The sequence below is a fragment of the Panthera leo genome, chromosome B2, assembly GCF_018350215.1.
Source record: "Panthera leo isolate Ple1 chromosome B2, P.leo_Ple1_pat1.1, whole genome shotgun sequence".
Classification (NCBI taxonomy): Eukaryota; Metazoa; Chordata; class Mammalia; order Carnivora; family Felidae; genus Panthera; species Panthera leo.
Genome location: NC_056683.1, coordinates 49,992,313 through 50,018,233, shown reverse-complemented (window position 1 = coordinate 50,018,233; position 25,921 = coordinate 49,992,313). Strand labels below are relative to the sequence as shown.

At 41.8% G+C, this 25,921-nt stretch overlaps 1 protein-coding gene across 1 annotated transcript; it reads left to right on the top strand.

The window, feature by feature from the left end:
* The first annotated feature begins 1,475 nt into the window (after positions 1–1,475).
* Positions 1,476–25,152, top strand: LOC122220023 (glutathione S-transferase-like). Its single transcript, XM_042939042.1, has 7 exons — positions 1,476–1,570; positions 7,127–7,178; positions 16,732–16,744; positions 16,821–16,943; positions 19,794–19,935; positions 22,403–22,534; positions 24,400–25,152. The coding sequence occupies exons 1-7, from the start codon at positions 1,484–1,486 to the stop codon at positions 24,568–24,570; spliced, it is 720 nt and encodes a 239-aa protein (XP_042794976.1). The 5' UTR covers positions 1,476–1,483; the 3' UTR covers positions 24,571–25,152.
* The last annotated feature ends 769 nt before the right edge of the window (positions 25,153–25,921 follow it).

The window sequence follows — 25,921 nt, the reverse complement described above, 5'->3', positions numbered from 1 at the left end:
TGCTAGAGATCTCTATCAGTAGTTTTAGCAGCCATTGTCCAGATCAGTGGTTCTTAATGCTGACTGCACATTAGACTCACCTGGAAAGATTCTAAAAGACACAGATGGCAGGGTCCTTTCCCAAATCAATGTGGGGCCCAGGCAGAGAGAGAGAGAGAGAGAGAGAGAGAGAGAGAACATGCATGCCACTTGTGCACCTGCGTGTGTTTTAAGCCCCTAATAGGGTGATTCTAGTAGGCATCACATAAAGCTGAAAAGCCATGATTTTCAAAACGGTTTCCAAAATAATATCCTCAACTATCATTTTTTCTTCATTCATTTTGCTGAGCTTTTAATGGGTAAAAGTGCTGTTTCTTTTTAATGTTTATTTATTTAGAGAGAGAGACAGCACGAGTGGAAGAGGAACACACAGAGAGAGACACAGAATCCAAAGCAGGCTCCAGGCTCTGAGCTATAAACACAGAGCCTGATGTGGGGCTCAAACCCATGAACTGTGAGATCATGACCTGAGCTGAAGTCGGACGCTTAACTGACTCAGCCACCCAGGTGCCCCATAGAAGTGTTGTTTTTAAAACTGAGCCAGGTGATATGCTCCAAAATATATCAGTTCCCATTGAAAGCATGTAGACATGAACTCTTTCTACTCCTAAAGCTACTCCCACCCCTCCACACAGGCCCTGATGCTTCCAGGAACCCCCTTCCAAGTACCTCAAGCCACCTTTAAATGTCCAAAGACTGTCCCCCCACCAAGTCTACCCCTCCATGTCCCATAAACCTCAGATGCTATCTTGGGGTTGTGCGGGATGGGCTTTTGATTTCTATAATACTTTAATTTCTTCAAGGTGAGCAAAGGTTATGTTTCTAAAAAAGATATTTCCATTTTCAGAGGAAAAAGAAAGTGTGAAAAGACCCACTTTGCTTAACTTTGCACTTTTGCTTTAAATCCTAATGAGTCATTGAAAATCCCCTTGATTGCTGTCTCCAGGCTTCAGAGATCGCCAGAATTAAAGTACTGAAATTAATTTGGAAAGTGAAAAGCATCAGCCTCCCCTAATCTCGCCCCATTTAGCCAGTCTGGGCTGTGCCGGTAGGAGAAGGGAGGAGGACCTGGATAGAAAAAAGAAAAAACATTGCAATGCTAACACCTCGCCACCTGCTACCGGAGGAAGAGCTGGTCAGAGTCTTATTTTCAAATTCCTTCCATCTGTCTGGCTTCCTCACTTGTCCTCTTTCTATTTTAAAAAATGTATCAGTGATTCAATTAAGTTTTGAGAACATCAATTTGTGGCGATAAACTCCATTTGTGAGGAAGAGCACAGAACACAGGAAGCCTTGGAGCTGAGGAGCAGCTCTGATTTTGGGCACAGGCCCAGAGCTTTCTGGTTAACTTTGCACTGCTCTCTTCATGTGGATTCCTCTCCTGCTCTGTGTGCAGAACAGTCTTCATCAGTCTCTCTCTGCTGATTTGCAGGAGTCCTTAAGCATGGCGGGGAAGCCCAAGCTTCACTACTTCAATGGCCGAGGCAGAATGGAGTCCATCCGGTGGCTCTTGGCTGCAGCAGGGGTAGAGGTGAGATGCTGATTTATTCATATTATTTTCGTCTTGGGGTCGTTGAATACTTACTTAGGGAGCTGGTGTGGAAAATATGATTGAACAAAAAGCCAATTTTGCCACCTGCTCTTTAGACACTGGGCTGTGAGTGAACCAGTGCATTCTTTTATTAAGAATAAAAGTGCCCAAATAGCGTGGAAATAGCGTGGTTGTTGGCATTGAGCTCACCCAAGGTGAAGCAAATAATGACTAATGAGCAAAGGAAGGGAGGGAGGAAGAAGACGAGGAATAAAGGAAGGGACCCAGTCTGTCAAACAGCTTCTTTTCATTTCATTCTTATCAGCCAAGTATTGGATATGTTTAACTACATTAGTCTCAAGCCTGGGTGGCTTGGTCGGTTAAGCATCTGACTGTTGATTTCAGCTTAGGTGATGATCTGGGCTCAGGTCATGATCTCATGGTAGTGAGATCAAGTCCTGCCTTGGCTTGCACTGACAGTGCAGACCCTGCTTGGGATTCTTTCTCCCCCTTTCTCTCTGCCCCTCCCCCACAGGTGCTCCCTCACTCACTCTCTCAAAATAAATATATATGTAAAAGAATATTAAGAAACAGGTAGTTTTCTTTAAATATATAGAACATTCTCATACTGATGTTAGAACATATCATTCATTACCAAAACTATAACTATCCTATACTTTAATGAATTAAAAAAATTCTATTCTCAACATATTTAAAAGCTAAGTTACTGAAGTTTATAAAGACCTTTCAAAGATAAATATTTGTATCTGTAAATATTTATTGTGAGTAGAAAGCATTAGCCTCTTCTGTAACCCACACAATTAAAAAAATTTTTTTAATGTTTATTTTTGAGAGAGAGAGAGAGAGAGAGAGAGAGCAAGCATAAGGGGGGGAGGGGCAGAGAGAGAGGGAGACAAAGAAATGGAAGCAGGCTCCAGGCTCTGAGCTGTCAGCATAAAGCCTGATGCAGGGCTCAAACCCAAGAGCCATGAAATCATGACCTGAGTCAGATGTTTAACTGAGTGAGCCACCTAGGCGCCCCCACACAACTTTTTTTAAAAGATTTATTTATTTTTGGGAGAGCGCAAGTGCTGGCTAGGGGCAGAGAAAGAGAGAGAGAGAGTGACAGGATCCAAAGCGGGCTCTGTGCTGACAGGCTGACAGCAGTGAGTCCGATGTTGGGCTTGAACTCAGGAACACAAGATCATGACCCGAGCCCATGTTGGACGTTCAACTGACTGAACCACCCAGATGCCACCACACATTTTTTTTTTTTTTCTAATTGCTCCTAAATGGTCTCTTAGATCCAAAGATGAAAGAACAGGCAGTTTTCTTCACACTTATGGTCAGCTCCACGTGGTTTAACATGAAAATAGCAAGTAACCCCATTCACTTGATATTTGTTAGGATGGTCTACATTCTGTTTTAGCCCTGACAGAATATGTAAGTTAACTTGTTCACTAGGAATGTAGATTTCTCATATGAATGCAGCTTAGAACATGGTTTATTATTTAAATAGTTTGTGAAATAGACCCATTTTATGTTACCTGGTGGTACAGAGGTTTTGAAAATATTTTAGGTGACAATAACAGATGTTTTATACTAAAATCTGAAGAAACCTAAGAAACTATTTGCCAGGAAAAAGTCTGATGTACTGTAGGGGCTCCAAAAAGCCACGAAATACATACCTGGAATCTAGGTCCCCAGGTAGAGAATTTCTGTTGTAATAGGGGCACCTGGGTGGCTCAGTCAGTTAAGCATCTGACTCTTAATTTTGGTTTAGGTCATGATGTTACGGTTCATGGGATGGAACCCCACGTTGGGCTCTGCACTGACAATGTGGAGCCTGCTTGGGATTTTCTCTCTCCTTCTCTCTGCCCCTGCCACACTTGTGCTCTCTCTCTCTCTCAAAATAAATAAATAAACTTAAAAAAAAGAATTTCTGCTCTAATAAAGCAAAACATCTCTGTGAAAACTTCACCAGCACTTTTGTCAAAAATTCCTTTGTTATGAATTTTTTTAATTTTAAATTAAAATTTTGAAAATATGTGAGGTACAAAAAAGCTTATAATGAACATGATGCCACTATGTGGAATGAGCAGTTATTATTATTTTGTCATATTTGCCTCCAGCCATAAAAATAAAACCACAAGGGTAATATATTAATATAATCTTTTAGAAATAAAGCATTAACAGATGAAGCTAAAATTCAGTTGGACTGCCACTCCCATGTCTACTGAAGTAACCTCTATCCAGTCAGTCCAGTCTTTATATTTTTACATTCATGTGTGTGCTCACCAACCACTCGTGTGCCTTTTGAAATAATTTACATAAATGGTGCCTTTGAGCATCATTCTATATTTTCCTCCTTACATTCACTATTATGTTTTTGAGATCTATTCATATGGAGATGGATAAATGATAGATGAATAAAGGAAGGGGGTGAGGAATTAGGGTCATTCTTTTATAATTACTTTTTATTTATTAAAAAATAAAAAAAAATTTTTAAATGTTTTTATTTATTTTTGAGACAGAGACAGAGCATGAACAAGGGAGGGGCAGAGAGAGAGGGAGACACAGAATCGGAAGCAGGCTCCAGGCTCTGAGCTGGCAGCTTAGAGCCCGACGTGGGGCTTAAATTCACGGACTGTGAGATTATGACCTGAGCTGAAGTCGGACGCTTAACTAACTGAGCCACCCAGGCGCCCCCCCAAAATTTTTCAATGTTTATTTATTTTTGAGAGTGAGAGAGAGAGAGAGACAGAGAGTGAGCAGGGGAGGGGCAGAGAGGGAAAGAGAGAGACACAGAATCCAAAGCAGGCTCCAGGCTCTGAGCTGTCAGCACAGAGCCTGACACGGGGCTTGGACTCATGAACCATGAGATCATGACCTGAGCTGAAGTTGGATGCTTAATGGACTGAGCCACCCACGCAGCCCTAATTATTTTTTAGATCTCAGTTTTTATGTATTGTTGTTTTAGCATTAGCTCTGAATAAAATATGATAAAACACGTGGGAGACAATGTGAGCCCAAAGCCCACCTGTCAAAAACACTGCAATTTCTTCATGGGGGAGGGCACTATCTTTTAGTATATAATGAAACAATTTGAACTTGTCATTTCTTCCTCCAATGACCTAATTTTTTCAAAACAATAAAAGGCCAATTCTCCTTTCTGAGCCACATGAAGCTCTCTCTGGGATCTCCTGACTCTTCACAGTTCTTATATTCAGGGTTGGTATTGTAGTTTGTCAGAGTTAGAAGAAAATTCTATAGTCAATATTTACCTTCTGTGCCTGACTTTTCTTTTTGATGTAAGTCATAGCAAATTTTCAAAAGTTAAATAATCATGCTCTAGCACAAATGAATTTGCTAAAATGGCTGTGCTTCGTTTATCCTTAGAGCAGAACTTGACAGGGCCCCTCACATAGTAAGCGTTTAAGCAAAAGATATAATTGAAGAAGACACCCCATTAAAAACAAAAACGTTCAGGTGGTAAACCCTTGCTTTGTGATCTGGTGAAACTCAATCTAAACCTACTAGAAAATTCCTCGGATAGTATGCAGTCTGAGGAATTTCACTGTATTCCATTCTCTTCATGGCCATACCCAGACGATGGGCTCCCGGGTGCTGCCCTCTCCCCAAGTTGCTCTCATGGATTAACCTGGTAACGCCCTGGTTGGAATTGGAGATTGGGCTTCACGCTCTGAGATCTTGAAGCCTGGCCAAAGCAAATAGTAAAGTTACCCTGGAGTTCCTGACATGAGAAATTTAAGGAGAAATTAAAATCATAAACAAATGTACTTTTCCCCCCATCACACTACATGAAAGTCAAAAGTAATCTTTAAAATGTTTTTTTAATGTTTATTCATTATTTTTTGAAAGAGAGAGAGAGACTGAGCGTGAGCAGGGAAGGGGCAGAGAGAGAGGGAGACACAGAATCCAAAGAAGGCTCCAGGCTCTGAGCTGTCAGCACAGAGCCCAGTGGGAGGGGCTTGAACCCACAAACCGAGAGACCATGACCTGAGCTGAAGTTGGAAGCTTAACCAACACTGAGCCAACAGGTCCCTCAAAAGTAATCTTTAAATTTAGGAAAAAAGGGCTTTGGGGGAAGCTTTGTTTTTATACTCTGGTTTCCCCATCTGTATTCTCATATTTGGTGTCAACTTTGGAATATGACTTCTTCCTATAAAAATTACTCAAATACATGCAGCAGCTGGGTGGCTCAGTCGCTTAAGCATCTGACTTCAGCTCAGGTCATGATCTCACGGTATGTGGGTTCAAGCCCCACCCATCGGACTCTGTGCTGACAAGCTCAGAGGCCTGGAGCTTTCTTCAGATTCTGTGTCTCCCTCTCTCCTGCCCCTCCCCCTCTCATGCTCTGTCTGTCTGTCTCTCAAAAATAAACATTAAAAAATTATTCGAATACAAATTACACATTTAGCAAGGTGATAGTGTCTAAAATGTAGTGGGTTTGGAGAGAAGGGACTCTAGCCCTGGTTCTTCCACCTTTTAGCTGAGGGACTTTGGGCAAATCAATTAACCTCTCTGGGCTTCATATGCATCAAATGAAGGCTTGGAAAAGAAGAGCACCCAGAGTTGTAGCTAACGCTCATTTTCAAGGTTTAGGAACAAGGGTGATCAAATACCTCAGTTTAATGTTAACTCTACATATTCAGGAATAACACTGGGAACCACATTGTCAGTACCTTTTCTTAATATTTTTTATCATCCCAAATTGTAAATGTAAAATTTTTAAATTTTTTTTTGTTACAAAGAGGGTAGAATAAAATCTTTGGGGAAAATACTGTTTTCCATTTATGCATTGTGTTTTCCATCTCTAATCATGATAGAAATAATACAGAAAACCCATTGTGTTTAAATTTTACATTAAAATTATACTGTACAAAATGCATGCATTCAATTTATAGATGTATTTTTTTTCAGTTAGATTGCTACCACATAGTTTCTGAGATTTGCTGCAGTTTAAGTTCTCTGTGTCTAAATAATAGAATGATCAAACAAACATTTGCTTGTTCTTGAACCCTGGAAATGAGGGACAACAAACACCACCCAAGGGAAAGTCCTGAGGAAAAGAGTAACAATGATCAACATTGAGCCAAACATAAGAGTTCGTCTTCTTTGGTAGGATCTCATTTAACCATCATGACTGTCAGGAGTAGGTATTAGCTTCATTTTCCCACGTTAGGAAACAGAAGAGAGTAACTTGTCTGAGCTAATGAAAGGAGTAGTCTGCATTTAGATTATGATCTGAAAAGTCCATCTGGCAGGTTCCATCCATACAACAGGGGGTATCAGTGTTACTCAAGATCAATTGAATTCAGTAAATCCTTTGCTTTGGTTTTATATAAACATTTCCTTAGGTTCACAGAACACAGAAGAGGTCAGCATGGGTTCAATAACTACTTGAAACATTGGTTTAATTGGTGGCTAGACCATTTACTTCTATTCACTTATTTTTCTGTGATATCAAAAGTAATAATAAAGATCAAAATGATGCTGGCAGCCCATTATTATATTCTGTCTTTCATTCTTTAGTTTGAAGAAGAACTTTTTGAAACACGTGAAGAATTTGAGAAATTAATCCAAGGTGAGAAAAAAAGCCTGTTACACATGATGCTGTATTAGATCAAGGATGCTGTATTAGACCAAGGATGAGACAGGTGGTCTCTCTATCTCTGTGAGAGGCACACACCACACACACACACAGACTCTTTCTTTTTTTAGAGAGAGAGAGAGAGAGAGAGCATGCATCAGGGGGAGAGGAGCAGAGAGAGGGAGAGAATCATAAGCAGGCTCCATGCTCGGCACAGAGCCCAAGTCAGGGCTTGATCTCACAACCCTGAGATCATGACCTGAGCTGAGATCAAGAGTCAGATGCTTAACTGACTGAGCCACCCAGGCGCCCCACACAAAGAGCAGAGAAAATTAGGTAGACAGTATCTGATGTATCTCTATGTCAAGAAGGCAGCACTTGGATCTTGCAACAAGCATATGAGATTCAAAGTGGGAGGAGCCCTGCCTCCAAGTTCCTAAACTGTTACAATTTCAGCCCCATCCCCTTGTTTCCTCAGCCATAGGGATGATACTTACTTTCTGCAGTAGCCACTTTCATGACACTGCATTGTCCCTTTGTTGCCTCTCAGTTCTCCAGTGTTGCATCCACACAACTCCTGAAACAGAATGCTACGGGCACCAGTGACAGTCACAACAAAGTTTATTACAATGAGAGGCAAGGCCGACCGATCGGGACCAACACTCTTGATAAGAGTGCGGCCCCGAACAGCCGGGGTACAGAGTTTTTATAACCAATCACATCGTTTTATCATCACCTGGGAATAGAACAAAAAAACAGTTTCCAGATGAGTTAGAAACAGTTGCCTAATGAGGTGTTTACTTTAGACTTTCTGCCTCTAAGTTGCAACCAGTGGATCTCCTTGACCCTGCCTCTGATGCTCTTTTCTTTGAACTTTTGTTTCCTTAATTGGTGAAGCCTAATTTACAAGGGTATGAGGCGTAGTTTACAAGAGCAAAGCAAGGCTGTTATCTTTTAACCTTCAGTGTCAACACAAAGCTGTTATTTTTCAAGGTAAGCATTAGCTCTACACTACAATTTAACCCTTACATTTCCCCCTTTTCTTGTCAGTGAATCAATCCCTTGATTCATCATTAGGAACTAAGGGGATATAATTGGACCTAATCATCATAATTTTTATTTCACTAACTCGCTTCTTGACATATTGTACTAACCAGTTGATAATGCACGGGCCAATAGTTAACCCAAGAAGTAACAATAGCAGTGGCCCAGCTACGGCCGTAAGCAGTGATGTGAGCCAGGGGGACCAAGAGAATAAACTCTGATACCAATTATTGCTGGCTCCCCTGGCATGTTCCCTGGCCCTAAGATTATCCCTGACCAAACTGAGAGTGTCTCAGATTACTCCGGAATTGTTTGCATAAAAACAGCACGTTTCTCCGAGGGCCACGCAGAGGCCCCCTTCCTTCATGAAGAGTAAATCAAGCCCTCTTCTGTTTTGTAATACAACCTCGGCTAAAGAGTCTACTTGGTGTTCTAGCCGAGAAATTGAAGTTTCCAAGTAGCCTAGGTCTCGGTCCACTTGCTTGCTTACAGTTTTGAAATTTTGGTCCCCCACCAAGTCACATAAATCAAACAAACAAGCAAACAAACAAACAAGGCACAGTGGAAGAGGTATTAAATGCTATCACCTTCCCCGTGACAGTGTCCCTGAGTTCCCCTTGGTATGGCCAAAAAGATAGGGGATGCAATTTCATACAGTCCCCCACACTTATCACCATACAAACCCAGAAAATTATCATTATTCCCGCATCAGTCTTAGCTTTAAAGGCTCTTCTGGATGCCTTTGAACCTTCCATTGCTGTTTGTTATCTGGTTCTGTATCAGTCTGGGTTGTTCCCGCCTTCACGAAGTTTTTCTTAACCTGAGAGTGATGAATCCAGGTTCGGACACCATCTACCTTCACGGCCGTGGGCGTAGTCAGAATCACGGTGTGTGGTCCTTTCCAGCGCGGCTCCAGGGTTTTAGGCTTGTGCCTTTTTACCCAGACTAAGTCTCTTGGTTGAAAGGGGTGGGGAAGAACAGGAGGATGAGCGAAGGCTTCTCTCAAGGCCCTGGTTATTTCCTTCTGTACATGTTGCAGGGCCATGAGCGAAGCCAGCAAATGGTCCTGTTCCAACTGTTCCATTACATCGTCTCCTAGCCTTGGCAGGATAGGTGGAGGTCTGCCAAATAAAATTTCATAAGGGGAAAATCCCTTGACAAATGGAGTACAACGCGCTCGCAAAAGGGCCAAAGGCAGGACATCAACCCAATTTTCGCCTGTCTCAAGGGACAATTTGGTTAAGGTCTCTTTTAGGGTCCGATTCATCCTTTCTACTTGACCCGAGCTCTGGGGTCTATATGCACAATGTAATTTCCAATCTATTCCCAATGCCTGGGTCAGACCCTGGGACACCTGCGCCGTGAAGGCCGGGCCATTGTCTGATCCTATGCTCAGAGGCAGCCCGAATCTAGGGATTATTTCATTTAATAATTTCTTAACTGTCGCCTGAGCCATTTCTGATTTAGTGGGGAATGCCTCGACCCACCCGGAGAAGGTGTCTACAAAAACAAGCAAGTATTTATATCTGTATTTCCCTGGTTTAATCTCAGTAAAATCTACTTCCCAAAAGCGGCCTGGCTCAATTCCTCTATCTCTTTTAGCTTCTGAAACCTTCCTATTTGCACCCTGATTTACTTGGGCGCAACTTACACATCTTTCAACCACCTCTTCAATCTCTTTTCCCAGCCCTTGTGCCCTGAACTTCTTCCGCACTAATTCCGCCATCTTCATTTTCCCCAGATGAGTCCCTTGGTGGAGCTGACCCACCATGTGCCGCCCGAGTGCCGCGGGTAAGAGGATCTTACCTTCAGGATCCTGAAACCACTTTTGTCCCGGCATCCTACTTCCCCCTTTTCTGGAAATCCACTCCAAATCTTTAGGAGTGTAACTGGGCTCCAGTGGAAGCAGGGGCTCTGTCAAGATCAGTAGCTCCAAGGCACTTTCACTTTTATTTAGGGCAGCTTCTCGGGCTGCTGCATCAGCCAGGAGGTTTCCGATTGCCTCTAGGGAGTTGCCTTTTTGATGTCCTGGGCAGTGAATGATTGTCAGCCTCGCAGGTTCCCAGATGGCTGCTAGAAGATCTAAAATTTCAGCTTTATTTTTGATGGCCTTGCCTTCTGCTGTGAGGAGACCACGCTCTTGATAAATGGATCCGTGTACAAGAGCGGTTGCAAAAGCATAGCGGCTGTCCGTATAAATGTTAACTGACTTGTTTCTTCCAAGTTTTAGGGCTTTTGTTAGTGCGATGAGTTCTGCGCGTTGGGCTGAAGTTCCTGGGGGAAGGGTCTGTTGCCATAAAACTTCACGGTCTGTTGTCACCGCAGCACCGGCATACCTTTGCCCTTGAAACACAAAACTACTGCCGTCTGAAAACATGCTGATATCAGGGTCATGTAAAGGAATGTCCGTAAGATCAGAGCGGAGGGACGAGATCGTTGCCAAGGTTTCTGGGCAAGAGTGTAGAGGGGGATTTTGTCCTTCAGGCAGCAAAGTGGCTGGGTTTAAGGTTGTGGGAGCACAAAAACGTATTCAGGGCTGGTCGAGTAGCAATGCTTGATATTGGGTAATCCGAGCATTTGACAGCCATCGCTCTGGGGGAGCCCGCAGTAAAGTTTCCACTTCATGGGGCCCCGTGACAGACAATGCTTGCCCTAAGGTTAGTTTGTCTGCATCTTTAATTAGAAGCGCAGTGGCGGCAATTTGTCGAATGCATGGGGGCCACCCAGAAGCAACTGGATCCAGCCGTTTTGATAAATAAGCCACTGGTCAGCGCCAAGGTCCTAGGCGCTGTGTCAGAACTCCCTTGGCTACCCCCCCCCCCCCCCTTTTTCGGCTACAAACAAATGGAATGGCTTGATGGGATCTGGCAGGGCCAAGGCTGGTGGGGTCATGAGAGCATCTCGTAAGGCTTGGAAGGCTTTAGTTTGAGTCTCTCCCCACATGAAGGATTCTGGAGACCCTTTGAGGGTGGCATACAAAGGGGCTGCCAGTTCAGCAAAGCCAGGTATCCATAGTCTGCAGTAGCCTGCCGCCCCAAGGAACTCGCGGACTTGTTTGCGAGTTTTAGGCTGAGGAATATCGAGTATGGCCCGAATTCTTTGTTCACCAAGGTAGCGCTTACCTTTTTTAAGGTTGTAACCTAGATAGGTCACTGCAGTACGACAGACCTGTGCTTTTCTGGCTGACACTCGGTACCCCAGTTTTTGTAGAAGACTCAAGAGTCCTTTGGTGGCATTCAGGCATTCTAAATGAGAAGGGGCTGCCAACAAGATATCATCAACATATTGCAATAGAGTTACTTGTGGGTTGGAGATCCGAAATGGCTCTAAATTTGGTGCAGGGCTTCATTAAAAAGAGTAGGAGAATTTTTAAATCCCTGGGGGAGTCGCATCCAGGTGAGCTGTCCGGCTTTTCCCTCTTCAGGATCAGTCCATTCAAATGCAAATAGTGGCTGGCTTTGTGGGGCCAGCGGGATGGCAAAGAAGGCATCTTTTAAGTCCAGAACTGTATAATACACCTGAGAAGGGGAAGCAGACTAAGGAGAGTATAAGGGTTGGGTACAGTGGGATGAATTTCCATTACCCTGGCGTTTACTGCTCTTAGGTCTTGAACTGGCCAGAAATCGGATGAGTTAGGCTTCTGGACAGGAAGAAGCGGAGTATTCCATGGCAACTTGCACGGGATCAAAATGCCAGAGTCACGCAAATGCTTGATGTGAATAGCGATTCCCCGCCTAGCCTCCCGGGACATGGGATATTGTTTTACTCTTACCAGAAGCGCGGATGCCTTAAGTTCCACTGTTATGGGAGCTTGATGAATTGCCAGCCCAGGTGGATTGGTTTCAGCCCATACCTGGGGAAAATCCGCCTGGAGGCTTTTAAGGAGGGGATCAACTGCATGGACATTTTCATTAGGCACTGGAGTAAGCAGGCCCTCTTCCCCAAGTGGCACAGTCACCATTACTGTTGTTGGGCCATCCTGGCCGACTTTAATATGCATACCCCCTTCAGTGAATTTCAAAGAAGCCGTTAGTTTATGCAGTAGGTCTCTACCTAGTAATCCAGGGTAGGGGTATTCAGGCATGATTAGGAAAGAATGTGTAACAGTTTTATGGCCTAAATCTACTTGGCGGTCAGTGGTCCATTTACAAGTCTGGGACCCAGTTCCTCCTTGCACCAGGGTTGCCTCTTGCCTGGTGGGGCCAGGATCTTGTTTTAGAACTGAAAATGTTGCCCCAGTGTCCACCAAGAAGGTCTTAGGTTGGCCCCCTATATTAACAGTAACCAACGGCTCAGAAGAGGCCACCGAGCCGCGGCCCTGTCAGTCGAAATTGACTCCCATCACAGATACCTGGGGTGGCCGAGTTTTGCGTTGGGCTAAGTTGGGGCAATCCTTTTTCCAGTGTCCCTCTTGTTTGCAATATGCACACTGATATTTTCCTAGTGACACTTTAACCCTTTGTTTATCTTTTTTCTTTTGTTCAGACCAGAATTCTTTGGGCGTTCTGGGTCCTCTTCCCTCACGGGCATCCAGGACGGCTGCCACCACCCTGCTTAATTTTTTTGTCTGTCTGTCTTCCTGAGAATCCCTATTGTTGAAAACCTTTTGGGCTATTTCAACTAACTCAGATAAATTTTTTCCTTCAAACCCATCTAATTTTTGTAACTTTTTCCGAATGTCTGGGGCTGCCTGTGAGACAAAAGCCAGATTTAATGCCCTTCTATTTTCAGGTGCCTCAGGGTCAATAGGGGTAAAGGTGCGGTAAGCCTCCATGAGCCTTTCTAAGAAGGCTGAGGGGCTTTCCTCAGCTCCCTGAATTACTTCTGTTACCTTAGACATGTTTGTGGGCCGGCAGGCGGCCGCTCGGAGACCTCCCAGTAGAGTCTGGCGAAATAGGGTTAATGATCGCCTACCGTGAGGAGTGTTTGGGTCCCAATTCTCAGGATGCGAGGAAGGAAAAACTTCCTCCAGCACAGCAGGATCCTCGGTGGGTTGCCCGTTTGGCCCCATCACTAATTTCTGGGCCTCACGACGGATCTTATCTTGCTCCTCAGTGGTGAAGAGAACCTGCAAGAGCTGCTGGCAGTCATCCCAGGTTGGCTGATGGGTCACAAATATGGTTTCAAGAAGAGAAATTAAGGTTTGGGGTTTCTCTGAGAATGAGGGGTTTTGAAACTTCCAATTATAAAGGTCGCTAGTGGAGAAGGGTACATAAGTCATAAAGGGTCGGACTTCACCCTGCAGGGGTGGCCCTGGACGAAGGGGTAGGGCAGGGGGAGGGGGATGAAAGGGAGTCCCTGACCGGGTATGAGATGGGCTCAGGGGAGTGTCCTGACTTGGGCTTGCCTCCTGATCTGAAGCATCCTGACTTGTATTTTTTGAGGAGAACTATAGGGTGGCGGGCGGTAAGTTTCTTCTTCTTCCTCTGGTGCAGGTGATAGAGGGGGCAGCCGCTTAGTCCCGTCAAGATTCTTATTTCGAGCTCCAGATGGGCTGCCTTTGAGTGGTAAAGCCTGTACTTTAGGGAGGCAAGGGGAAAGGGGAAGGAGAAGTTTTAACCAATCAGGAGGGTTTTCGATGAGGGTCCTCCATGCCCCAATATATGGGATTTGGTCTACGTGCCTAGAAAAGACAATATCATGAACCTTATATATCAATGTAAGGTCAAAGGTCCCCTGTGGAGGCCATTCCACTTGAAAGCTGGTCCATTCTACCTCGCAGAGGGTTCGAAGGACTGGCTTCTTAACGTGGAGGCCGAAAACTGAGGCAGCTCTCCTATAGTCCTGGAAATGGGTTAGTATGAGACTCAGAGGGGTGGGGGTACTCTGATTTTGACCCATGACAAAGATAGGCAGAACTGACAAGGACGCACAGACACTCAACAGGAAGAAGACAATTAAGACACGAAGAAAACACAAATTTGAGATCTCTAGGCCAGTAGGCCGTGGCAGCCACCTGAAAATAGGATCCTTCTTGACAAAAACCAAACCAAATGGGGTCCACCAGCGTCCCGGTAGGATCCCTGACTCTGGGTCTATAGCCGCGTCCAGCAGACCCTCCTGAGTCATCCAAATGGCGCACCCCAAGAATTCCTTACCTCTCCCAATCCCGAGCTTCTTCCCAGGGGTCGGCGGAGCAATCCGCAGAAAGGGCCCTGTTTCAGACCTTTAACTTTCCCGCGGAACAATCCAAGGAAAGGGCCCTGTTTCAGACCTTTAACTTTCCCGGCCAATGCACCAAATGTTGCATCCACACGACTCCTGAAACAGAATGCTACGGGCACCAGTGACAGTCACAACAAAGTTTATTACAATGAGAGGCAAGGCCGACCGATCGGGACCAACACTCTTGATAAGAGTGCGGCCCCGAACAGCCGGGGTACAGAGTTTTTATAACCCATCACATCGTTTTATCATCACCTGGGAACAGAACAAAGAAACAGTTTCCAGATGAGTTAGAAACAGTTGCCTAATGAGGTGTTTACTTTAGACTTTCTGCCTCTAAGTTGCAACCAGTGGATCTCCTTGACCCTGCCTCTGATGCTCTTTTCTTTGAACTTTTGTTTCCTTAATTGGTGAAGCCTAATTTACAAGGGTATGAGGCATAGTTTACAAGAGCAAAGCAAGGCTGTTATCTCTTAACCTTCAGTGTCAACACAAAGCTGTTATTTTTCAAGGTAAGCATTAGCTCTACACTACAATTTAACCCTTACACCAGGACCTAGTTAACTTCTTTGGAACCAGGTATGGTTAAAGGAACTAAAGTAACTGGTATGGTTCTGTCTCCCAGCTGGACCCCAACTGATGTAATTAGGGAGCAGAGAATGTCCTTACAGTGAAACCTGGTGGCAGCAGCAGAAAAGCCAGGATGCTCTCGCCATGGATCCAGTCCAGAGAACTAGCTCAACTTAAGGTGTTAAGTGGGAAAAGTGCCAGCTTTGCTGTTTCCCTTCCGAGGAAGGGTCAGACAGATGGACAGAGAGGGAAGGAAGAATAGGGACAGAGAGTGGGGTTTAAATCAAACCATTGCTCTCTCAAGTTGTTGTTGTTAAATGCAAAGATTCCCTGAAGGACTGAAACATTCAGCCCAAAACCAAGAGCTATCACCCAGATGGGAGGTCACCGGGATTCCGACTGGGAGAAGGGAGGGAAAGGATGGAAGATTCACACAGAGAGTGGTGTGCCATAATGTGTGGAAAGTGCATGGAGGCACATTTCAAGGAGTGCTTTGAATTCCAGGTTGAGATTAGATATTACTGTCTTATAAGCAAAGAGGAGTAATGGAAAGGTTTAAACAGAGCGTTATGACTCCGGGAAAACAATCAGGCAGTGCATGTGGGGTAGGTAAGAAGGGTCCATCTGATCAACGTTACTCATCGTCAGGCAAATGCAAATCAAAACCACAATGAGATATCACCTCATACCCGTCAGAATGAAACAAAAGGTGTTTTTTAATCAAACAACACAAGAAATAACACAAGAAACCAAAAGTATTTTTAATTCAAAAAATTAAAAGTAGAATGGCCCTGTGATCTGGTAATTTCCCTACTGGGTATTTACCCAAGGAATACAAAAACACTAATTTGAAGAAATACATGCACTCCTATGTTTATTGCAGCATTATTTACAGTAGCCAAGATATGGGAACAGCCCAAGTGTCCACTGACAGATGAATGGATAAAGAAGAAGAGGTGGTGTATATATATATCTATCTATATTTAAATCTATAGATATGCAATGGAATATTACTCAGCCATAAAAAAGAACAGGATCTTGTCATTTGCAACAACATAGATGGATCTAGAGAGTATAATGCTAAGCAAAATAAGCCAGCCAGAGAAAGACAAATACCATATGGTTTCACTCATATATAGAATGCAAGAAACAAAACAAATGAACAAAGGGAAAAAGAGACAAACCACAAAACAGGCTCTTAACTATAGAGAAAAAACTGGGAGGTGGGGGAGGGAGAATACAGGAAATAGGTGATGGAGATTAAAGAGTACACTTATCACGATGACCATTGGGTGATGTATGGAATTGCTGAGTCACTATATTGTACACCTGAGACAAATAGAACACTGTATGTTAGTTATGCTGGAATTAAAATAAAAAACCTTAATTACAAAAATGGAGGGCCCATCTGAGGGCTGAGTTACCACCTAGGACCTTACTATGATGGTTCAGAGGGAAAGAGAGTCTAATTCGTGGAGTGGCTATAGGAATGGAGAGTAAGTGATGAGAAAGGGGCATTCCTGGCCAGAAAGAAAGTTTCTGTGTCTGTACTTTGTTGTATCTCCCAGATTACACAACCTCAAGTCTTACACTGTACACATTTTTGTGTGAATAAATGCATAAATATTTCTTTTATATCAGTCTCTAAAATATTTTAGTAGTATTTGATTACTTACCCTCATTTTGTAGCAGCTTAAGAGTTTAAAGAATATTTAGTTACTACCATCAGGGACAGTAAATAATGCAACTTTCCTTTGTATATTTTAAGGTGGAACTCTGATGTATGAACAATAGGGACAGAGAGTGGGGTTTAAATCAAACCATTGCTCTCTCAAGTTGTTGTTGTTAAATGCAAAGATTCCCTGGTCAAAATTCCATGGTCGAAATTGATGGAATGAATCTGGTAGAGACCAGAGCTATCCTAAGATACCTAGCTGCAAAATATGACTTGTATGGAAGGAACATACAGGAACAAGCCTGGTAACAACAATCACTTCTTACTTAAAACAAACAAACAAACAAAAAGAATATCTAACCTTTAGGCATGTTAGCAATCGTAATAGATGCTAGATTAATCATAATAGATGATAGATTAACTGAAAATTCTTTTCTTATTTTTTAACTTCATATTATGGGAAAACTAACACACATCAAAGGAAAGAGAATGGTAAAATAAACCCTATTTACACAATGGTTACTTTCAACAATGATCAATTCATGGCCAATTACACAGTTTATTTCATTTTCTGATTCTTTATCTAGTACAAAAGCAAGGACAAGAACCAGTGAGGGAAATGGGACTCTTTCTCATGAAATCTGTTGTTTGCCTCCACTAGGTGGGAGTAAAGCACAGGGTAAAACACAAGAACGAACAGATTTGGGGCATGAATGTGAAATTGATTCCAGAAGTATCTTTTGGAAACCACCTCGCTAGTCTCCGGCACACCAGATAGCTTCCCAGTCTCCTAGACAGTCTAAATTCTCAGGTACACACACCAGTCCTTTTGCAATGGGCAACCTGGTCTACAAACCAGCACAACAGTCTTGTCTTAATCTGGATTTTATTTTGTTTTGTTTTATTTTATTGTATTTTATTGTATTTTATTTTATTTTATTTTTATTTTGTTTTGTTTTGTTTTATTATTTTTTATCTGGATTTTAAAATAGCAACCCTAAATTGTAAATTATTGCACGGAATTAGAAAACCATTAGTTGGTAAACAACAAACAGTCCATTTTTACCAAATGTGGTGTGTTTTAAATAAATTTCTCATCATTTTATTCACAGAATGCATTTATTTTCAGAAGCTTAGCTTTAAACTTTTTAGTGCGGTAAGATTTTTGAAATGCATCTTGTATTTTTAAATCTTAAAATAAGTTTTCTCTTGCTTTCTAGCAGATTCTAACTGCCAAATTTCTGCTGATTACATCCCTGCAGTGTATTTTAACACATTCTTCTGTCTCAGTATTTCCTGGCAATTAGTTGTTAGATATTGAGGTTTTATCAGACTCAAATACTAGTGGTTTTTGCAAGGCTATTTCATAAGTATTGGTGCATTCCCTTATCAGGAAGCAAAAAAAAAAAAAAAAAAAAAAATGTCTGCTCGTCTACTCTTTATGATCTTAACAGCCATTGGCATTCAATGCTATCATTCCTTCTGTATTTATTATCTAGAATACTCCTATAAAGAAAAACTCTCCTTTACTATCTGGTTACCTGGAGTACAGTTTCTCAAAAGAAATGCTAGACCTTTGTTTACCAATTTTCCAAATGAGTTGGCTCACCTGCATCCTACAATTAATTATTGTTATTGTTCTAGTATCACTGCGATCTCATCGATTTAAGTACCTTTGATGTGTTTCAATTCATGTTAGTTGTTATTCTTATTTATGCTCAAATTGTCCTACCTTTGGCCAGTGGGAGCCAAGTGGCTCCTGGAAATGTTTGACCTTGCTCTAGTGGTCTCTGATAACTCCCTTATTACCTGGTGTAATATGATGATCCAAATTAATCCTGTACATCTCTTGTTCCAGACCTGGACTCAGCCATTCCTTGAAGGAGCTGTGGTTTTTAAGTACATCTTTCTCACTAATGTTTAAAATGGAAAATGAACTAATAATTTTTAGGTGCCTTCACTGGTATATCATTATAATGAAACCTTGTATGTGTTACATATTTTATATTTTAAAACTCTTTCAACTACGTAATCCCCAAATAACCCTAATGCTCAGAATGCTACTCTTCTGGCTCTCTACTGCTGCAGACACTTTCTCTCACGGTTCTGTGAGTTGACAGGGATCCGCTGGATGGCTCTAAGAGTCTCTCATGCAGGTCCTCACTCATATGTCAGGCACCTGGGTTGGGAGAGCTGGAACAAAGGGCCTGGCAGGGTCTCTCTCTCCCTCCACATGACTTCTCCCTGAGACCAGCTTGAGCTTTTTCTTCCATGAGGTGGCTGACTTCCCTTAGAGCAAGTATGGAAAAGGATCGGGTAGAAGCTGTAAGGCTTCTTATGACCTAGTCTTAGAAGTCTCAGAACATTACTTCCCCACATTGTGCTGGTCAGGCAAGTCCCTAGGACCCATTCAGATTCAAGGGGAAAATGAGACTTAGTCTCAGTGGCAGGAGTAGCAAAGAATTTGAGACCATTTCAAGAGACTCATTGCTATTCTAGGTTAAAGCTAAAAGAACTGTGGCTCCAAAAGATTAAGAGATTCACTGTGGAGCAGGACAGAGGTTTTCCAATGCCCAGACCAGTAGTAGTCTTTTCACTATGCCATGGTGCCTTGCCTAATGTAGTACCAATTTTTCTGTTCATTCTGGCATAGAGATGTGAGTGGCAAGGGGGAACCTGTCGAGTAAGTTCTGTGCCTTCCTAAATTGTTCTACTAAGTTTGAGAACCTTCAATCCAGATGGAGATGTTGTTGGCAGCATAGAGGTCCCTAGTTACCTCCCCCCACCTTGTATAGACATGGGTAATTTCATTGTTATAACATTTAAGCAGCCAAATACGATCTTTGCCTAATTTATTACTTTAGGACTATTTTAATACATTGTGTTTTAATTAGCATTCATGTCACAGGGTTGAAATTCACACCCACATAATTGCTCACATACTTTAGTCCTAGAATTTTCCTTATTTCTCAAATTGATCTTAATATCTCAAAGAAATAACATGCAAGTAGAAATACTTGCTTTTAACTCATGAGACATTGAGATACCTGCTAACTAAGCAGGTTAAATGGAGGCATTAGTTAACATGCTTCTTTGGCTCATGAAATTATGGTTCCTTTACCTGGAACTCTTTTGATTTATCATCCCTTCTCTAGGATTGACATGTATGTAGAGGCCTTGAAGGATCTGAGTGACATGATTATGTTCTTTCCACTCTCTCTGCCTGGAGAGAAGGCGATGAATCTTGAATACATCCTTCAAAGAGCCACTACAAGATTCTTCCCTGTCTATGAGAAGGTAAGTGACAAACTTCTGCCCTGCTCTATGACATGGATCAAGGAGGAGAAAAAAACAACTAAACTGAAAATAAAGAATGTTATTGGTGGATAAAGGTCCCAAAAACAGTTTGTGAAAGCAAAATTCTTCCCCCAATTACAGTGATAAGACAAACCTGCCCTTCTTCCTCTCACTCTGGTCTTCTGCATTATATATTTTTAAGGATTTCATGCATAATTCCAGGAATATTTGTAGTTCTAGTGCTGACAGAATTTCAGTTACTTGATTTGATTATGGAATAAAACAGAGTCTTATAAAGAGGATTCCAAAGGGAAAATTCCACACTAATTAGAGAGGAGGGGGTGGAAAGGATGGATATTACTTCTAAAATACACTGGATAGTACAGGGCCCAGGACAGTTTATAAGGCTTATCAGAATTCTACACAATATTTTAAAATTAAGAAACAAATTGTTATAAAAATAACACTATTTTTCACCTGTCCCCACATTTTTAACAGCTGAAAATAATGTCTGAAAAGCTTGAGCTTTAAGAAAATACTTAGTGCCAGTCCTAACACAAGGGTTGGTTGACTTCTTTAGTATCAGTGCTCTTGACCTCCAGCTGCATTCATTATAATATCAGTCAACATAGGCAAGCATCATGAAAAATGTTAGGGGTTTGGTAAAAATGAGACAGATCAGTTTTCCAAACCTAACAGCAATGCTGGTTTAATCCATCCTTTCTGGGTTGAGTACCAATGGTTGTAATTGAAGGATTTAGTACATACATTGAAATATATTTATATCAACAATTTTACAGCTTAATCATATAATGTAGATTGTTTATTTGATATTTATGTATTTTGTATAGATGATTGATACTCTACCTTCCTAGGTTATACTTTTTCATGTATTATATTAGGTGAGTTATCAGTCCCCTTGGTCCAAGATGGAAGGTGAATCAAATTGAATAGTCTATACCTCAGACTTTCTCAGTATCATTTGTTCAAAATCATTTAAAAGATAGTCTATGGGGCACCTGGATGGCTCAGTCAGTTAAGTGTCCAACTTCAGCTCAGGTCATGATCTCATGGTTTGTGAGTTTGAGTCCTGCATTGGGCCCTGTGCTGACAGCTTGGAGCCTGGAGTCTGCTTCAGATTCTGTGTCTCCTTCTCTCTCTGTCCCTCCCCAGCTCACACTCTGTCTCTCTCTCAAAAATAAATAAATGTTAAAAAAAAATTTTAAATAATCTATTCTGGTGTAATTAGCATATAATTTAAGAGATTTTTATCCTACAGTTTCACCAATAGTGGCAATGGAATCAATGTTTAACACCGCTATTCCCAGGACTTAGTGTTTGTTGTGGGATACTATGAAAAACAGAGACTTCTCTGGTGGTTAAAAATAGTATCAACAACATCATCACCACCAAAACAGTGCTAATCCTATGATGGCTCATTTTTGTTTTGTGCTTACTTTGTGCCAATCACTGTTCTATACATTTTACATGCATGATTCCATGTAATCTTCATAACTCCATCAAAGATGTGCCATTGTTATCCTCATTTTGCAGATGAGGCAACCAGAGCTTAAAGAAGCAAAGTAACTTGCCCAGTGTCATACAACTAATAACACTGAATCCTACAGTCAGGTCTCTCCAACTCCTGATCCCATGTCCAAGCAACACAAAATCACAGAGGTTTAAGGCTAGAAAATACTTTAGGTGACCTTTCTACTCCAACCTTTTATATTCAGTCGATTTTAACACAAAGTGACCCATAAGTCAGAGCCTTATTAGAAGAAAATTTTCAGGGTGCTTGGGTGACTCAGTCGGTTGAGCATCTACTCTTGATTTCAGCTCAGGTCGTGATCCAAGGGTCATGGGATCAAGCCCCACCTCTTGGGGAGCCTTAGTGGGGAGCCACTAAGCATGGAGCCTGTTTGAGATTCTCTCTCTCTTTCCCTCTGTCCCTCTCCCTCTCTCACACACACACACTCTCTCTAAAATAACATAAAAATTTTAAGAAAGAAAAGAAAATTTGTTTATAGAAATGAGGCATGTGTCCCTTTGAGAATCGTGTTCTCCCACAAAGAGCAGCAAATCTAAGGAGCCTGTCCTGAGATGGTGCGAGGAGAGAATTATGATTGCAGACCCAGGAGAGCCACCAATCCAGGCTGTGAGGCGTAGAGGTTCGTAGAGAAGGTACAGGGGATATAATGGAAAGAAGACAAAGGTATATGTGAGATTAGGCTGTTTCTGATGTTCAGAATACTCAGGAGGATTTGGGCTAGTCCACCTCTTTTAGATGAACAAACCGAAGCCCTCAGAGATGGGATTTACTTGTGTTCACACAGCTAGCCAGTGGCCAAGATTAGGGAACTAGGTCTCTAAACTTTTAGAAGACTTTCTGCCAATCACACTTACTTTAAATTATCTTTCCAGGTATAATCCCTAAATCCTCTAATTCTTTTCAACTATGATGCAGGCACTAAGAGACCACGGGCAAGATTTTCTTGTGGGCAACCGGCTGAGCTGGGCCGATATACAGCTCCTTGAAGTCATCTTAATGGCTGAAGAGTGCAAACCCAGTGTCCTCACAGGATTCCCTCTGCTACAGGCAATGCTCTCCAAATAACTCCCAAGAACTGCAGGAAGAATGAATCTTTGTCATTTGCTTATTCTTTCATTCAGTCATTCTCATTCTTATTCTCATTCTTATTAGCATTTAAGAACCTACTAACTTCTTTGTGCCAAGCTACAAAGATACCCTCAAAGAACACATCTAGTGGATGAGACAAGCACATAGACAGATAACCTCAATATAAGGTAGTAAATTTAAAAACAAAGTAAGATACAGGAAAGTAGAGGAAGGTCATGTGGGCCAGCATGGGGATCTGGGGCAGACTTCTGGCAGGACTCAAGTCTCAAAGGTTTTGCCCAGAATGTAGCAGAACCTCAATAAAATGGCTTTCTTTCTCTAGATAAGGTGGCAGGAAAACATTTACGATATTCTCGTCCTAACACGGCAATTGTTGAACAATAACCAGAGCCACTGACTATACTCTTGTGTGCTAAGCATTGTACCAAGCACTGAAAGCACATTACTTCATTGATTTTATTTCATCCTCAAATGGGTAGGAAACGACTCCAAGAGGTCAAAGAACTTTCTTTCAAGTCACACTGTCAGTAGGTGACAGGACTGGTGCACAAACCCTCAGTCTGACTGATTCCATGGCCTGCGTTCTAAGACACTTTGCTATGTTGGTGGATTTCTTTCTAGCCTTTTAAATATATGCGTATTGAAAATAGTTGTATTCCAAGTTATGGTAATTCTGCAGTCTCCACTTCCCACTTCACATTACATTATATGCATGTTTTGGTATTTTTATTTAGTTTGCCTCATTTTTATACAATATGGTATTATATTTTTGAACATTTTCATGATTATATAATATTCCATTCACTGTGCTCAGAATAACTTACTATTTGTTATTTATTTTTGAGAAAGAGAGGGAGAGAATAAGCGGGGGTGGGGTGGGCAGAGAAAGAGAGGGAGAGAGAGAATCCAAGCTGGCTCCTCAGTGTCAGTGCAGGGCTCGGTGACACAGGGCTCCGTCTCACAAGATCATGATCTAAGCCAAAATCAGGAGTCGGACACTTAACCAACCGAGCCACTCAGGTGCCCCAGAACAACCTAATTTAAATAGTGAAAATCATAACAACTTAAATATTCAATACCTGAGGAATGTCTACATAAATGAAGATACATCTATTGGGTAGAATTTTATGCACTTACCTAAAGGCATATTTTCAAAGATTACATAATAACATGGAAAAATGCTTATGACATAAAATCCTTATGACTTAAGGACTTCTATTTATTAGTTATACATCAGGATACTCTGGAGTATTTGCTTTTATGAACAATGCTGCAACAGCATCTTCATGGTTATAAATTTTTCCATATTTAAGATGATATCATTAGGATGCAATCTGAAAAATGGGGTCAGTTGGTTACAGCCTATGAACAGTTTTGTGGTTCTTGAGAAATATTGCCAACTTGCTTTGTACAAGGCATCACAATGTATGAAAATTCCATTTTATCCTCTACCTCCACCAGCCATGAGGAATATAATTTTTTTTTTAATTTTTTCTTTTTTTTTTTAAATGTTTATTTATTTCTGAGACAGAGAGAGACAGAGCATGAGTGAGGGAGGAGCAGAGAGAGAGGGAGACACAGAATCAGAAACAGGCTCCAGGCTCTGAGCTGCCAGCACAGAGCCTGACGCGGGGCTCGAACTCACAAACCATGAGATCGTGACCTGAGCCGAAGTCAGTCTCTCAACTGACTGAGCCACCCAGGCGCCCCGTGAGGAATATAATTTTTAAACACTTTCTCTCAGATGCAAAAATGTGCAATGTTTGTATTTTGTCTGTTTTGCCCTATTCTCTTTTCATGGATAGTATACTTCTGCATTTTAGGAGTTCAAGGCCAGAATCAGCTGCATTCCCACAATTCACAAATTTCTCCAGCCTGGAAGCCAAAGGAAGCCTCCACTAGATGAAGGCTCCATTGAGACCGTGAAGAACATATTCAGATTTGAACGTGGCATGTTTCTTAAAAACATGGGTACTATAGTAGCCGAGTATTAACAAACGAAGAGGTCTAAAGGCCTCGGCACATCTCACTTCACATTTGTAGCAGTACCCACAAAGGTATCATAAGGTCACTTTGATAAAGATAAGCAAAAGGAAATAAACTACCTAATACTGGCCTGTAAATCAGACAATACTTTTTCTGTTTATAAAACAGTAAAACACCAATCCATCAGAATCATCCAAATAAAGATTCTTCTGCATTCTACTTATTGCAAAAGAGTACAATCCTGAGTAAGCCAATGGGTATTGAAGACTTCTTTAAAAAAGGAAAAGCCCCACATATATACCAGCCATCACGCATTTCCACATCCTTTTGGGAAAAGTCCAGGACAGAGCATAGCTTCAAACTAGTTTCTTAAACGTTCAACCACTAGAGTCTTTTACAGATAGAGCATATATTTTTATCATCAACTTCACACTTGGTTTCTACTTTAGTAATCTAAACTTTGAGTGTAAACTGTTGTCAGTCCAAATCTGAAGGGTCTTCTCAGTCATCTCTATAGTCAGCAAATACACACAGAGCACCCCAGTGATAACCACTTTTTCCAACCTTCTTGTGGTAACAACCTCTTTGCACCATTAGGGTAAGTGGGATTTTTTTTTTTTAAGTAGAATATTTTTATTTGGTTAAACTCGTAGGCCCCTTCCTGTCTTCCTCCCTCCCTCCCTCCCTCCCTTTCCTGAATTACTTATCACTGGAAGTCTAATAACTTCCTCCAAAGTCACTGGGGAAAGGTAACTGAACACAAGCATATCAACTCTGCTCTTCTCAGCTGGGGCTCCACTCACCATCTCATGTAAAGAGTGGGTTTGAAATCTGACACCCCTGAGTAAAGACAACAGGATCAAAACTGCGGGCTTTGAGAGCTTTAAGGGACCTGGTCAACCATTTAGTCCAAATTCCTCCTTAAGGATGAGAAACTGAGACCCAGAGAGAGGAAAGACCTTCCAAAGAACATGCAACCAGTCAGTGGGAGAACTGGGCTGGAACTCAGGTCTCTTGATGTTCAGTCTGGGGCCTAAAAGTAAGTGCCCTGGACATTAAGTCATAACTATTTCTAAAAATGAAGTAGTAACTTGGGGACAAAATCATTTTTGTTTCAGAATTATTACTGTTTCAGTGAGAGAGAGTATCTGCTCCTGAGGGAGAGTTCTGGCTTAAAAAAAAACAAACAAAAACCTCCTTTCCAATCACTTGCATTAATAATTGAGCATTTAAATGTTAAAAATCACTTGAGTATATATGGAGAGGACATTAAAATGAGAAAACCAGGTTTAAAACAGAAAGCATTTTATTTAAATACCGAATACATTCAGTCAGTACGCAGAGTGTGCTGAGAAAAAA

Excerpts from the sequence above, each read along its gene's own strand:
- LOC122220023 (XM_042939042.1), top strand. The coding sequence starts at position 1,484 with ATGGCGGGGAAGCCCAAGCTTCACTACTTCAATGGCCGAGGCAGAATG. Across the intron at positions 16,944-19,793 it reads AACATACAGGAACAAGCCTG|GATTGACATGTATGTAGAGG; the intron begins GTAACAACAATC and ends TCCCTTCTCTAG. Across the intron at positions 22,535-24,399 it reads CAGGATTCCCTCTGCTACAG|GAGTTCAAGGCCAGAATCAG; the intron begins GCAATGCTCTCC and ends TCTGCATTTTAG.